Source organism: Anolis carolinensis, chromosome 5, assembly GCF_035594765.1.
Source record: "Anolis carolinensis isolate JA03-04 chromosome 5, rAnoCar3.1.pri, whole genome shotgun sequence".
Taxonomy (NCBI): domain Eukaryota; kingdom Metazoa; phylum Chordata; class Lepidosauria; order Squamata; family Dactyloidae; genus Anolis; species Anolis carolinensis.
Window position 1 is genome coordinate 43,317,096 of NC_085845.1, and position 16,750 is coordinate 43,333,845.

The 16,750-nt window shown below is 36.3% G+C and overlaps 1 protein-coding gene across 1 annotated transcript in view; it reads right to left on the reverse strand.

Moving 5' to 3' along the window:
• slc7a11 (solute carrier family 7 member 11) overlaps positions 1 to 16,750 on the reverse strand; it is an 84,062-nt gene that overhangs the window by 45,691 nt on the left and 21,621 nt on the right. The window contains exons 4-6 of the mRNA XM_003221678.4: positions 14,992 to 15,117; positions 11,536 to 11,635; positions 11,063 to 11,107 (exon numbers count right to left, since the gene is read on the reverse strand). Coding sequence (XP_003221726.1) covers positions 11,063 to 11,107; positions 11,536 to 11,635; positions 14,992 to 15,117 — 271 coding nt within the window. The remainder of the gene's footprint in view (positions 1 to 11,062; positions 11,108 to 11,535; positions 11,636 to 14,991; positions 15,118 to 16,750) is intronic.

Here is a 16,750-nt window from a genome sequence, read left to right on the forward strand (position 1 = left end):
CTTTTCAATCTTCCTTCATTCTCACAGTCCCAGTACTTTCCTCATTCTCTCTAGTTTCCTCACAAGCCTCTCACACTTTCCTCTCCTCCACATGTTCTCCTCCTCCTCTGTCATACTCTCATTTCATTTAACCAGGCTCCATCTACACTGCCATATAATGCAGTTTCAGGATCCAGTTTAACTGCATTTAACTGAATTATATGGCAGTGTAGACTCACATAATCAAATTCAATTTAGTCAAACTGCATTCTGAACTCATTATATGGCAGTATAAACGGGGACCCAGATCACCCCCTCCATAAAAGATGGACAAAATATTCATAAAATTGTCAAAAAAATGTTTTCTAGTCCCCTAATGAGATGATTCCTAACCTGACAATAAGCTTTTCAGTTCTTCTCAGAATTATTCTGCCCAAATTCACATGTGGTTGTTCGTATTGCACATAAAATATACTTTCAGCATGAAACGTAAAATTTTGACATAGAAATACTAATTCCTCTGTTAATTCAAGATTTATTCTGTATAAAATGGTTGATTTGCATAGAAATTAATATTTCTGCATATAAATGTTATTTTCCAAGCATATAATGCTGTTTTCAATGTGGAGAATGGTTGTTTTCTTTGCAAAGCAACCTCATCCCAATTTTGTGCAGAATAAGACCCAAATTGCTAGTCTTCAAAACCTGTGTGGTTTTCAAGAACTTTTTCACAGCAGGAAGAAAACTGCTGAAATTAGTTGTCACTACCTTCAAGAAGTAATATAATGCGGAATTACGTTCCAACTCTCCACTGCTCTTATTGCTGAACATGTCTTTTTTACAAGTTCCTTCTGCCTTCTAAAAGCCTTCTAAAATCCTATCTTCACATACCCTGTGACCCTTTCCTCTAAGTCTTGTTCAGTGTGAACAGCACACTTTGTTTTCCTCCACACACTCATTGCCACTTGTTCTCGCCCCCCTCTCAAAATCTTCATTATGCTATTAAATAGCTGAGGTGGGCCACGGCAATGGAGGACACCCTGCTCTCACACCCAATCCCACCCCACCCCACAGACAGTTTTTCTATGCATATTTTCTGGCCATCTATCTCAACTTCACTTTCAGTAGCTCTTGTTTTTATGGGTTAAGCTGCTGAACTGTTGGCTCATATGGATGGATTCCTTGGATATATGTATTGATTTTAATTATGCTGAATTAGCCTCTCCTGGGCCACATCCTGACATTGATCATCTGTGCACCAGTGCTGACTATCAATGGTGTTCATTCAAGTAGGGGCTACTTTTTAAGAATATTTTAGAATGCTGTGTTTTGCTGCCATCTAAAATCTTTCCTGAATTGTTTAATGCCAAAAGTGGCCTATGGTTTGAATCTCTCTCAATGCTGCATTAAACTGAGTGAAAGCATGAAAATTCAAAAATAACTTTGAAATCAACTTTTCTCAAACCAATTACCTTTTAAAAGCCAATTAAATCTCAGATGTCTACTTGCAGATGGAGTTTATTGGTAAATTATAAAGTTTAAAAGATAGAGGTCTTTATGCAAATGAAAACAGAATATTAATATTTGCAGTGTTAGGACACCTGCCAAATTTGGTAGACAAAAGGATTTTTTACTGTTTCGTTTTTGGGAGGGGGGTTATTACTTTAGCAAGTTACACCTATAAAATACACTCTTGCTGTATTTCTATTTGCACAACTACAACAATGTGAGACTTCAATGATTATTAAGGATAAGCATACTGTTTTGGCTGAAATGCACTTGTCAGAAAAATGTGTTTTATCATAGTGAGATCATTCTTGTTCATGTTAATATATTATAGATATATAAAGACTGAATTGTGACACTTCAGGTAAGACTCCCTTGAGTTTTATGATGAGCAGATCTATTTTTCACTTTTAGAGGTTAAGCAAATAAAATTGTATTAAACTATCTATGGGCTGTGTCCAGACTGTTAGTCACACATCCATAGAAATAATTTTAAAAGGTATAGTAACGTACGTAAATTAATTTCAGTGGGACCTGAATGCAAATTACTTAGCCTAAATTTAGCCATTTTGCTTTCAATTTCATCATACCTGGATTAATGATAATATTTACTAAGAGCAAAGTTTGTTTATACTGAACTCTGTTTTAGTTGGGAAATGCATCTTTACTAAACCTGCAATGATTACCATCTGCTTTCTAGATGGTGAGGGATAAGAGTAGGCAAACTTCCATGCAACAGGAGGTCAGAAGTAATTGAATGCATACTATGCATACTTTATCCCTTTACTGGATACTACATGGATGGTTTATTTTATGATCCATCTTTCAAATGCCATCAAATATTTGGATTAAGATTCTGCATCAAGATCCTAAAAGTATATGCTACATCTGTCACTCAAGAATTGTACTCCAAATGTTGAATTACAGAATTCATCATGAATTATCATTAGTCTGCTTTGCCAGGATTGAAGGATATTGGACCCCACAATATCTGGAAGGCCATTGGTTCTCAAGATCTGTGCTATAGAAGACCCCTTAATCATTAACCCATCCATGATAATATTGTGTGTTGTGAAGAATGCTACAACTATTTTAATATAAAATCAGTTTTAAATTATCTAGAGGTATTTAATTTTATACTATGTGGTGCAAGAAAGATTATTTGTCCACGATAGGTGTCTGGCAAGCTTGACATACTAGCATTTATGACTGTTCCTATATGGCATCTAGGTAATGGCAGAATTCTAATATTGTTATGTGGAAAACTCTATATAGATGCAAATATAGATAGACAGATTCAAAATTGATATATTGGTACTGATCTCAAAATGCAAAAGTATTTTTAGACCACAATCTGTGTTAAATAAAAGTGAAAGGAAAAACTTACAGACTTGCCCTTCAATTTTATTTTAGGGTAGCTGGACACCTTTTACATTTACATGAGCAAATGAGGTTTAGAAAGCATTTGTGGAATTAATATATGTCACCTTTGATTACCTCAAGATAAAATATTACAGTATAATCCTGCTATTTCTGCACCACTTGCTTGGCACTGTGGCCTTAGAGGAACGAACAAATTGACTTTGAGCCAAATGTATTTTTTATGCATATGTGAAGTAGAATAATAAAAAAATGTGTTAATCACAATATAGTCAAAGTGTTCCATAGGACAAGACAGAATATAGTCTCAACAAGAGGTTTAAAAAGACTGAAATATAATTTGCAATAGTTCATGGGTAGCATGAATATTTAACACATTATGCATGGAAATGCCCTTTTTATTATAGTGTTAAGAGAGAAAAGGCTTCATCCTTTAGCCAAATAATTATGTTTGTGACTGAAGAATGAAAAAAAAATGCTTGTTAAGGAGTAGTTAATAATCTATGCTGAATTCAGCAGTTTGCTTTATATACTGAGTAGATATGAGCAAATATTTCCCTTTTAAAAATAATACACCAAACTTTTATTTATAAGATTTATCTATACCCACTTAACTCTTGTTACTGAAATCAATAGTACTCAGATTGGGACATTAAATCACAACTTTACTACTATAATTTTTATCATAGTGCATTTAGTGAAAACTGGAAATGACAAAAGCAACAGGGTAATGTAGAAATGGATTAACTGTGAAGAATCAGTGAACAGGTTTTACTCATTTGCAAAGTTAGGACAAGTAATATATTTGAGGCTGGGAAGGATTTTTTTTCAAGTTAAATTGGTTAGTATAACACTGGGTCTTTTGAAGATGTGCAGACATCTTGGTCCACTTGCTCAAACCATTTAGAACTACTATATTTCTTCCATTCTAACTCACCCGTTTTTCTATATACATCTCTTAAAATGGGCTGAGTCTTAGAATTGTAGGTGTATCTTATGTATGTTTGGTAGTGGTAGTACTGAAATTAGGGTGTGTCTTACAATCAGTGGTGTCTTAAAATTGAAGATATAGGGTATATACTTTAAAACAGCATGCCTAATTTCTTCCTAGGATTTGCCATGAGTCCATGTGGTGGGAAGGACCTTCATAAAAGAAACATACCATTTCCCAGTTCTATCACAGTTGTCATCACAGATCAGCTACATCTGTGATTGATAGGCCTCCATGATGAAATCAATAACTCAGAGTTAATGTACGGTTTACACAATCCTTATGAACGCAAAAAGTGGTGATCTATTTTGTTGAGAATCCTGTTTCCAACAGTTGTCAAAGATGCCTATGGGAAGCCACCATGAAGGATACAAGAGGAAAGGCAATACCTTTCTCCCTCTGGTGGGGTATTCAAAAACACGTTTGATTACAAATAAAATAAAGTTGCCCTTGTTTCTCTGTCTGGTCTTTTTTATGATTGATCATCAAAATAGCATTGGTTTTTATTACATTAGAATGACAATCTCAATGAAGTGATGATGACCCAACCACAACAAGATATCAGACAGTTAAAAATATACTGCATAGTATTCCAGGATACTTTTTGTTTAAACAAGATTTATTTACAGTACTACACCACTGCCAAAAGTAAACTGAATGCCCTATCTTCTACCCTGCACCTTGCCAGGATAAGCACATTAGAAATTGCTGAAGCGCTGGGAGCAATTCTTGCCTTCATCTATCTCCCTCTCATGGCACTGTAGGAAGCAGGCCATTTCACAATACTGCACTGCAGGGGTAGAGTTGCTTTTTTCAACTCTTTTATCCAGGTCCAATTTTCAAAAGAAGTCACAATAAAACTTCTCAGGACTTCAAGTTCCAAAATTTCCAAAGGTTATTGCTTACCATTCAGGCTCCAAAGTAAATTCTACATGTAAAACTGTTGAACAGCCAAGAGTTCCCACTCTTATCCATCTATCAAGGGTGCTCAGTACAGGTAAGAAAAGGTAGACCTATCAGCCTTGATATTTAAAGGATAGTCTGACTTATTGATTCAAGTAAGAAAGATTGTGCATCAAAATGCAGCACACCAAAAACTTTAAAGAACTGGAATTCACCAACGTGTTGGAAGTGCTGTGACATTTGGGAAGCCGCGCGTCTCTCATTTGTCTGTGTCAACATTGCTTTCCTTAAGTCTGGAAATATCATCAGTGTTATGCTTCATCTTTCCATTTCTCATTGACTCAAGATATTCTGACTTTCAGCTATTAATTAATATAAATTGAAAGCAGACAGTATATTAATTAAACACGACACCCAGATTATTTAAACCTGATATATATATTTTTTAAAAACCACAGAGATTGTTCAGGCCATTCTGAGACTTTGCTTTCCAAAAATGACTGATGATATCAAACGCTGGCAACTTGCTCTAAGTCTGCTGCAGCTTGGCTCTGAAGAACAGAAGGAATAAATGAAGTGAGAAGAACACTGGAGAAGTCTAATAGACAAACTGACTAATCTCAGACCCCAAGGTCATAGCAAAGCAATTCATTCTCTGTATTCCAACTGGCACTAGACATGATTTATCAATCTGAGAGTAGGCTTACAAACACTATACATCTCAATAATACATTCTTTGCACAGTGTAACTTTTTAAACAATGATAGATTGCCTGGATGGCCTCAAACTTATTTAACAAATGGAAACTGAACATTTGCAAACTTTCAAAAGCCCATCTCATGTTTAAACAAAGAATTACACTGCACACATTTTACCACAAATGCTAGCAGGGCTTTCTGACATCAAAGGCTTTTTTGAGAATACATTTCTAGAGGTTTAACTGTTCTGAGTATCAAAGGATTTTGCTTTTGGGTCTTATCATTTTCTTTCTTTAACCTTCCTACTTTTTCAGTCAACAACATTAAAGGCCAGTCACTAATACTAACTATTTACAGCACTGTGTCAAAATTACCATATTTATAGCCTCATATCTCAATAGAATGTTACCTTGCTCTTTAAAAATGCTTTTAAATATGTGCAAGATGGATGCTTTCATTGCATTTCCTTTCTACTTCACTATGTAAATATTGTCAGAAAGTCTGTTCATCATTCACTTCATTTAATTATTTCATTACTATATTCTTCATTAATTCCTGCTTTGCAAAGCTTTGGGTAATCATAGCTATCCTGTATTACATATGAAAAGAGGAATCAACAAATGCTGATGTACAGAAATTGCAGATTATTTATGTGATTTCCATTTATTAAATTTATGAAATCTTAAATATATTTGAGATTAGTTAGTTTTGTGAAATGTAAGCAACCACTATTTTTCATTCTTTTATAGCAAAATGTTTTAGGGAAAAGAATGAATAAATACAATTCCCAGTCCCAACTAGAACAGACCCATTGAACCAACAGCAAAATAACATACAAATCCCAGTGAATCTTCTCTATTTGGGACTAGTAACTTGATTTAGATCAGTGCCTTTCTATTTGCCACCATTCCTGAATATGCAATGTTTACTGGAGGACAAATGCTTATTTTTGGTAACCAGCTGGCAAAAGGTTCAAGCCAATTGCTTTTGGCTTCCAATGTTGCTTTTTTAATGTCACAGGAAATATTTTTATATGACTGCTTGCCAGCATGTTCAAGTTACAAGGATCTGGTTTTGCCAGCATACCTCTCTAACTTAGGAAGGATGAAGGTTCAAGACATAAGTTTAAGAGAAAATATGGCAGCAAATAGTTGGGGCTAACTTAACTTGTATCTTTACACATAGCATTCCTGTTGGGATAAGGCACTCTGTTTGCTTGATGTGTAAAAGAGAAAATTGTGTCTGCTTATATTTGACTTTGCTATAACTGAACACTAATAACACTTTGAAGTTACAAATCAGATTCCTAATCTTGGATTTGGGAGGCTTGAAACATTGGCCTCATTTCTTCACCAAAAGATAGGAAAGGGGCAGCAAACTAACATGTTCACTTGCTTCTAAATTTTCAAAAGTAGAAAATGAAGGGAAACATGACAGCTAAAAAAAATACTGAAGTCATTCTTTAAACAATTCAATGCCTCCTTATGCCAACCCCCCTGATTCAACACATCCATGGAGATTTACTATTTTGAGGTGCAAATAGCAGTGCTTGCCACATCGTTCTTTTCAGGCTCACTGTCACCCTCCCTGTTGCAGAAGGTTAATTATCACTGTTTGAGCATGAACTGATTATAGAAATACCAGCTGCCAGTTATTCTACATGGTGAAGTGCACCTGGAAACATACAACTGTGACTGAATTTGGAGCAAACATTTACTTTGGCAAGGCACAAGACAGAAGGAATCATTATGCATTTCCTTGTTCCAGGCAGTAATTTGCATGCATAGCTCTTTACAAAACATTACAGATTACACCTCTGCAAGAATTACAAACCCGACTCTGTTCATGGCAATAGCAACAATTCGCAGTTTGAAATTCTACTGTACAAAAAAAGAAAGCTGTAGTAGTCTGACACTGTGAACTTCTACAGAAGATTTAAATATAGCACCTACAGCAAAGCAAACAAGAATGTTATACAACAAAATGCTTGTTTAGTGCCTGGAAGACTCAAAACAAGCCTGTTCAAATAATCGAGTTATACATCTCTAGTTACTGAACATTAATGGCCTCATCCAAAACTAAATGACATTCATAAGCAGGTTTCCTTTGAATTAGTGGAATTTAAGCACTGAAATAATAACTAATAACTGAAAAGCTTGCTATTCAAGTTGGAAAAATCAAATGGGAAGCATTTAATTGTTCCATTTCCAGAAATCTCGGAAGGGGCCTAAATACCCCAGGGGCAACAGATCCTAACTTATCTTGAAAGCTAAACAGAGTCAGCTCTAGTTAATATCTGAGTGTCAGACTGCCACTCAAATACTTCAAAACAAGGAATTGGTATTCCTTGTCTTGATATGCCAACATTCAAGGATATTGGTAAGCAGAAACATGTTCAGGGGAGGGTGGCCAAGATGGTAAATAATCTGGAATCCAAGTCCTATGAGAGAGATCTTAAGGAACAGAGGGTATTTAGTTTGGGGCAGAAAAGACACAGGAGGAAAATGTTTGACATCATTAAAAAAAACTGACTATTCCTTCCATTCTTAACTAAGAAGACTGACATAGCTAAATCTTCCAATGTGGTTCATGACATTTCAAAGTACCATGGATATACCATGATGGAGACCAATGGCTCACCCTTAGGTGGCATTCCAGTGCTATGTACAGAACTTTGGGTTGGAAAGCAAGAGTCAAAGAGAATGGCTCCAATTCAACAGCAAACAATGCAGCTCAGCATATCTTAAACAAGGACAATGTTATCAACTAAAATAGAAGATACCGATCGATTTTATTTCACATTCAATATGATAATGCAATTTCATTCCAATGGGGAGAACTGGATTACTTTTCACTTTTATATTCTCCTACAAAGAATATGTATGCTTCTCTATCTGTGTTCTTCTGAAATATTGTGTGCATAAGGCAATCGCTATCCAAAATTGTGGAGAAATGCAACCCACAGCTCTCTGTATAGTGAAATATTAGTTGCATTTCCATTCTGCCTAGGAAGAGTTCTATATATTTCAAGTGTTGCATTTATCCTGCCTATGTTCTGTTTCATATTTACTTTTGTGAGGGGGGGGGGGGGGGAGAGAGAGAGAGAAAACATAGTGGCAATAGTATAAAAATTATAGAGAGATGCAGAAATTTAAGTAACATATTTCTAAGTATTAGGTGCCCTCAGTTGCACAATGGGTTAAATCCTTCTGCCAGCAGGAATGCTGACTGACAGGTTGACAGTTTAAATCTGGGGAGAGTGGGTGAGCTCCCTCTTTCAGCTCCAGCTCCCCATGCAGGGACATGAGAGAACCCTGCCACAAGGATGGTAAAACATCAAATATCCAGGCATCCCCTGGGCAACGTCCTTACAGACAGCCAATTTTCTCACACCAGAAGTGACTTACAGTTTCTCAAGTCGCTCCTGACATGAAAAAAGTATCATATTCATTTTTTAAAAAAATACCAAAACCATACAATACAATACGGGTACATTCATGAAACAAAGGTTTGAGAGCACAGAAGCAAAATTTGGGTTGCTTTAGGCCCTGGATTTAGGTGTCCATGTAGATGGGCTCAAAGTGATAAATATTTAGAAACATTGCTTTGACTTCATCTAAATGTGATGAGATGGTGTGACAATCATTATATATCTATGTACTTAATGTGTTCTTTAGTTATATATCTGTGATCGGTTTTCTTAATTCACATTTGATCAGAAATTATTTGATGGCACTCAGCAGCAGCAGCAACAACAACCTGGTTCAAAAAGTTACAGGAAATGAAATAGTGTAACATCCAGTTGGCATATTGGTTGGTATATAGCAAAAAAAATAGAGATAGTTTTGATTCCTATTCCAAATTGTTCATCTTGCTACAAAGGACATAAAGAGATCCATCTACCTTAAACATTCTTTTACTCTCTTCCTCTGAGCATGGACCAACTTGCCAAAGATCTTGCCAAAGAACTATACTTGTCTTGCCTATCTGTTTATTTCCTGGTGGGGGACACACATTCTATTTAATAGTGTGTTTATAAGCCTTACACATCCCCTACATATTATTTAACTACTCTTGCCAAGGCAGGAACAGCACTCATCTCTATCCAACCCAGTTTAAATTAAGAAAACCATTCGGGGCAGGAATTGTAGGGATCAAAGTATATACAAGTTCCATATAGCTGCCATCAGATTTTAAAAACACTTGCTACATAAACTGGGCAATTTATGTGTAATATTAGTGTTAAGTGCTGAGAATTAATTTAGTCCAGTGAAAGGGGAATCGTAACGGAAATAGCTGTGTTTGTAATGTTTGGTTAAGAATGAAAAATAACCAAGAGAAAAACTGGACTATTGTTCCTCAGTGAGCAGGAATTTCAGCCCTTACATCATCTTGATTTGGGCTTTTGGGGTTTTAAAATTGCATGGAGAGCAGGGGAATGTTAGACTGTAGTACAGAAAATTCTGGGAGCAAGAAATATTTTGAGACGTTTTCACTTATGTGTTTTATCTCAGTCTTTTTCTTGCTATGTTAAACTCAAGGCATGCTTTCAAGATACAGGCAGTCTCCAAGTTACGAACAAGATAGAATTGGGATGTTTGTAATGCAGGGACTGCCTTTATAGCAATAAATGGAGAGATATAATGGAGCCATGGCTATGCTTGTGTTTCTTTTCAATTGTCTGTTTTACAAGGCAGTACTTGCAAAACTTAGAACTGTGTTTAAAATACTTGCTTAAAAGGCTTATCAGCTAAACAGAACCTGAAAGAGAAGACAACCTCTTATTCTGGCTTCATATTGTCAATTCAATATCCCACAAATGGTCAGTGGATATGGTAACTTTAAAATGAAGAAGCAGCTATCTGAAAGGAGAAACTATCCGGAACATTATGTGGAGGTCTTCCTCCTGATCTTATATAACTAGGCTTTTAGTATGGTGAGCTCAAATGATGATTGAGCTGACCTATAAACAAGCTGAGAGCCAGTGTAGCGTAATGGTTTGAATGATGGACATTGTCTGTATAAGACTAGAGTTTGACCCTCACCTAACCATGGAAACCCACTTGGTGGCCTTGGCTAAGCCCTACTCTCTCAGCTTCAGAGAAAGGCAAAAGCAAAACCTTTCTGAATAATGCTTATCTAGAACATCATGTGATAGGTTCACCTTAGCTTCTCCATAAATTAGAAATTATTTGAATGTACGTACATGGCATAGACATGAGACACAATTAGTAATTTGTGTTTACATTTAAACTGTAAAAAGGGCAGGGAAAATTTTGCATTCACTGCAGGAGTATTTCTCAGGTGCATGCTGGTGAAAGATGCCCCAAGAAAATTACTCATTTACTGGTGGGTAAAATCAACCTAGAATTGCTTTTCTTTCTACTGACTGCACAAGAAAGTTATATCATGCCTCTGGTCAATTTCTAGCAAAAATTGCAAAAACAACAAACAGCCACATATTCAAATTTATTTTGTCTGAAAGAGGGACTCGATCTCAGCACTAGCATTATTGTAATAAACCACACATTTTTGATTGTCTTTTCTGAAGTATCAGGAATCTTAAGCTCGTTTTTATTAAAAATTGGGAACACATGCTACTTACCTTTCAGGGTTTTCCACTTCTTCAGTGACAAAATTGAGATAAAACCTATAAAGCATAATGTACAAGTGTATAAATATGTTGTTGTACATATTTTTCTCAGTGAGCAAAATAATTGTTTACTTCGTTTTCACAATAACTGTGTACCAAGTTAGTTAGCCTTCAAACAGCCTCTGTTATAGAACAGAGAAAATAATGGTCATTAGCCATCTTGTTTGTAACTTAGGGGCTGCCTGTACATGTGTCTCTATTATTCTATTAGAGGTTCCTTTTGTACTCCATCAGTTTGTGTGGGTTTTGTTTAATGGCTAGCAGAGCTATCGGAAGTGAGAAAGGAGTATTTGAATAATAAATATTACAGAGGCAGCCCATCTGTAATATTTCATTGGGGAAACCTTGGGGGGCATATATGTCCATGCCATGGCCACTGGATTTCCAATAAGACTTCAAAAAGCCCAGCCCACCAAACAACTTACCAGCCTGAGTAGGCATACATTCCAGAATAAAAAGCAAGAGGCAGTCCTTTGACGCTAGCTGCATTTCCCACAAATGCATCTTTAAAGTGCTGAGTTTCTCCTGAAAAGCAATATTGGGGAGGAGGAAGAGATTATGATTTCAAATTAAATGTTAATTACACAAATCCATCTACATTTCAAGCTTATTAATCATCCCTTTATATTTTTAGTAAAGCAGATAGTTAAATAAGAATAGGAAAGGCAAATGCAAACAATATATATTACGCATGGGGAAGCTTTATCCCTTCAAATGTTTTAAAATCCCTTACCATTAGCCATGTTAGGTGGACTTTATGGGAATTATAAGTCAAAACAGGCGAAAGATTTGCCACTGCTGATATATATGCCAGCCTATCCTTGTGCCTATAGGATCTGACTGATTGCCTCCATTCAATTCTATTGAACTAAATGTCACAGACTGGCTATCACATCCCATGTAAATAATAAATAAGGAACAAATATAGAAATACAATTCATAATATATCTCTTACCCTGTCTTATTTCTATATATTTCTGATTAGTGCCATCTAATCAATTTCCCTATGAATGAGAGACTTCCAAGAAGCTCTGATATTAACAGCCCTAATGCCTTGCAAACTCAGGGCTGTGGCTTCTTTGAATCCATCCACCAATAGTGGGATTTTCTTCTTCTCCTGCTGCTTCACACTTGTCAAGCAATATTGTCTAAATATCTATTCTAATGAGTCATGCCATCCAATGATATGTCTAAATTACAATAGCCTCAGTTAATCACTTTTGGCCTCCAGGGGAGCTGAGGTTTAATTTTGACATAAGACATATTTATTCATCTTCATGGCAGCCCATGCTATCTGTAGAATTCTCCTCCAATTGATTTTCTTCCTGTCACTATTATATACATATTAGAAAATCAACTAACACTCCTAAACTAGGATTTCTAGTCTTTTCCTACCTAGTAGAATTCTTTTTTGCAGTACAGTATAATAGATGAGATCTTTTAAGTGTTTCACACATCACATGATAATCAGGACTAGGAGCTACTTTATATTTAAGCAAACACCAGGGACATTAGAACAAACACATAGGAGTAAGTAAATTGGAAATGGTGCCCAGGAGGCAGAGAGCTACATATAATAATAGATTAGGTGACCAGATTTACCAGCCATTGTTTGGAATATTTACCTTCCAGCTGCAATTTCTTGTTGAGATGGTTTTGAAAGCATTTTTGCCATTTTTAAGAAAAGGTGGCAGGAAAACCTAGTGCCCAAATAATTCCTTCCCTCTAGGCATATGTCAAGAATGCAGTTTTCCCTTTTCCACATCACAAATATACACATTCAGAAGTTTCAGTTTTAAGAAATTGTCATAAAGAAACACAGCTATATCCATCAGAACGTATAAAATAAGACTGTCAGAAACTTTGCTATGGGGATTTGATGCTGCATACATTCTGTCATTTTTGATCAACAAGCTTTTCATATGACATTATTTTGCTTTCCATGTTATTAACCAATATAAGATCCTAAAATATATATTAGTAAAAGGTATCAGTCTTCAAATATTATTATGTTGTTGATTTCATAGCTATATTATTTGAGTATAACACAGATTGGCTTCAGCAGTAACATAACAATTTAATGATGCTAATTTTGTCATTCTGCCACAAATTCTGAGGTTTCTTTGTTCTATTTTTATGTTACTGCTGAATCTGTGATGTACTCAAATATATAGGTATGCAAAGAGATCTTGTAACAGTTTAGAAGCTGAGAGAATGAAGTTGAGAACGTAAGCTTTTGTAAATGAAGTCTACTTCCTCAAATGCTTTTGTCTTTGAATTCAAGTAATATAATAAGCCCAAATTCATCCTGTTTAAACAACTAATCTGCCCTTGAGCATCCCTTCTCTAGAATTCCAAAATCCTAAATAATCCAAAATTCAACACTATCCACATAGTTGGCTGGGAGAGTGACACCTTTGCTTGCTCATGGCTCAGAGTATACAAGCTTTGTGTCAGGCACAAAATTGTTAGAAATATTGTGTGTAAATTACCTTTAGGTTATGTGTCTAAGGTTAGACTTGAATCTCTAAACTATCTCAATGTGTAAAAGGTAGAGGTAAGGGTTTTCCCCTGACATTAAGTCTAGTCGTGTCTGACTCTGGGGGTTAATGCTCATCTCCATTTCTAAATCGAAGAGCCAGCATTGTCTGTAGATGCCTCCAAGGTCATGTAGCCAGCATGACTGCATAGAGTGCCATTACCTTCCCACCAGAGCAGTACCTATTGATCTACTCACATTTGCATGTTTTTGAACTGCTAGGTTGGCAGCTCACCCCACTTCCCGGATTCAAACCGTCAACCTTTCGGTCAGCAAGTTCAGCAGCTCAGCGGTTTAACCCACTGCACCACCAGGGACACCTTCAATGTGTGTTCATTGTATATACAAATACAAATATTCCAGAATCTCCCCAAAATCCAAAATCCCAAACCCTTCTGGTCCCAAGCAATTTGGATTAGGAATGTTCCCCCTTATTATTTCAGACCCCACAATTCATTCTGAACATAAACTGAGGTTTAGTACAGTGATTTAGTGATAAGGGCTGAACGAATGTCTCTTGATGTCATGAAGACAGTGATGAGTGCAGGCTATTCAGCCTGTGTTGACATGCCCTAAGAAGGCTCTCTTCCATGTTCAAATGAGACAACCCTATCATGGTGACTGGATTTTACAATTTGCAATACATTACGTAAGATGGGCACAGAACTATGATAAGGAGCAAGATAATCTGAGGCAATAAATGCTGGGACTGACCAGTGACCACTTCTTTATATTCTTCTGTGCTAAAGACCATCAAAACCATGTCTCTGAAAGATTCCTGAACCATCTTAAAGCTTAAAATATGTACTACAGCATGAGCTTCTGTGTACCATGTTTTTGTTAGTCTTTAAGATGTTATGGAACCTCATTCTTGTTTCTGCAGCAATAACCTAACATGACAGCTCCTTCGTTGCACTGCAGAGAAAGAGTCTGGCCACATTTGGACATAATACTAAACTACACACAACTGAATGTAATGCTGAAAAACAAAATGCTTGAGAATTCCATTATCACAACCGCCTTAAAGTGTCCTTCAGAAGTGTTTATTCTTCTAATGCTTTTTATATGCCTTTTCCCCCCTTTTTCTTGGCTGGGAGGAGGAACTCATTGGCCGTTCATTTAAAATGCCTTCTTCAGTATGCTCCCATCAGCATACTGCTGTAAATATAAGTTTTCTCAGCATAGTTCTACTTCCAGTTATTTACATGACAGTATGTAGCTTATGTTGAACAAGCAGAGACTAATTAAGAGATGTTGCTGGCATAAGCACTATTTGGTCGGGGCAAGGGTGGGAAGGGGGAGATAAAAGCACTTAAAATAGCATTTACTTTTCAGTTCATACCTTTAATTAGCTGCATAACTCCAGGGACTATAATTATCAAAATTGCTGCGAGCTTGCAGAAGGTTAGGAAAATCTGGATGCGGGCACTCCAGCTGACACTCATGCTATTCAGGACCATGACAATTGCTGGAGGGAGAGAGGAGGAGAGAGAGAATAGTTAAGGAAGTGCTGCTCATCCATGTAAAGGCATCATACAGGGAAATTTCTGCCAGAATGTATTTTGGACATTTGTTGAAGAACATTTGCCCCTATAAATAGTACCCTATCAGCTTTTTACAACTTATTTTTTCTTCCTCTTTTCACTAAACCATCCACCTGGCATTGTGCCAGCCATAACTCTCTTTACCACAGGAGATTTAAATAGGAGATACTAATACTTACTCCTTGCTGGTAGAAATGCCTGGCCTGGCATTGGTAACTGATGGACTGGTATAACTCAGCCTTAGCACTAAATATTTTTTCCATGTACCCTGTCTTTTGAAATCTTTGATTTAACTGTAGATTTGTATGTTTTTAGTGGGCGGGGAAAGTCAAAGAAAAATAAACAAACAAAGCTTCAGGATCTCCCAATTATAGTCTCTGTAAAACATTGTCCATAAACTGAGTGTTCATGTTAATTTTAAATGATTTCCTAGAGGTTATTTGTAGTTTCTTCTAAAGCTATACCTTAAGGAGATAGTGAAGAGCATTTGTAGCGATCAGTACAAGAAACCTCCCAGCCTCTTATGAAATCCCAGTGATTTAGGATACCCTTCCATTATAAAAACATTAGGACATTTTGGCTCACATGTAAGCAAAGACCTTCATTACCAAGGAGAGCTATTGCCTACTAAAAAGCTTATATGAATTCTATAAATGCTACTATAATAACATCTCTCCAAGTGCGCTCCACAGATGTCTGCACTGAGAGAATTCCCCATTGCAGAACAGGGAATGACTGTTCAAATACATATTCAATCTCTAATGAAAATAAACCTTACCCATCTCTTAATTCTAAATCAAACAGTCCCAACTAGAATAGACTCACTGTATCAACTGCAGGTTCACAATTTATGTAAGTGTCAATCGGTCTACTTTAGTTGAAACTAACAATTAGGTTTCAGCCCTTCTAGTCAAATATTGTTAATAGTCAAATAATATTTGTGCAGTGAACTTGCATGTCAAAGTATATTGAACTAGACAAAAGCTGCATATTGCCAACTTCCTGTTACAGGAGTTGCAGATCTCAATCTCATTTAGGAACACAAACCAAGCTTTTAAAGAAATACATCTCAATGTTAAAGAGAAAAATGGTGTGTGGTGATGTTGTTTTACAGCTTCTCACCATCTAGGTTCTTCAATCTGAAAGCAGAGTTTATCGTTCAAAGAAAAAAATTAATCATTTGTTGACTATTTCAAACAGTAGACACATATGACTTACAAACAACTCATACTTAAGAACAGTGGTGAGACAACAGGAAATGAGAGAAATCTATCCCTAGGAAGGGAAATTCATTCCTGAAAAAGTTATCATGGGGAAAAGGTGTCTCAACCAATGCTTTATCACCAATCTTTGTTTCCACAGCAAGCCAATTTATTTCAAAATTCAAATTATCGCAAGAAAGAAAGATGAAATCTTCTGAACAGGGGCACAGACAGCAAAACAAACACCACAGGGGTGTAACCCTTCCCTATACTATTCATATATACTGTGTGTGTGTGTGTGTGTGGCAACGAGAGAGAGAGAGAGAGAGCGAGAGAGAGAGAGAGAGAGAGAGAG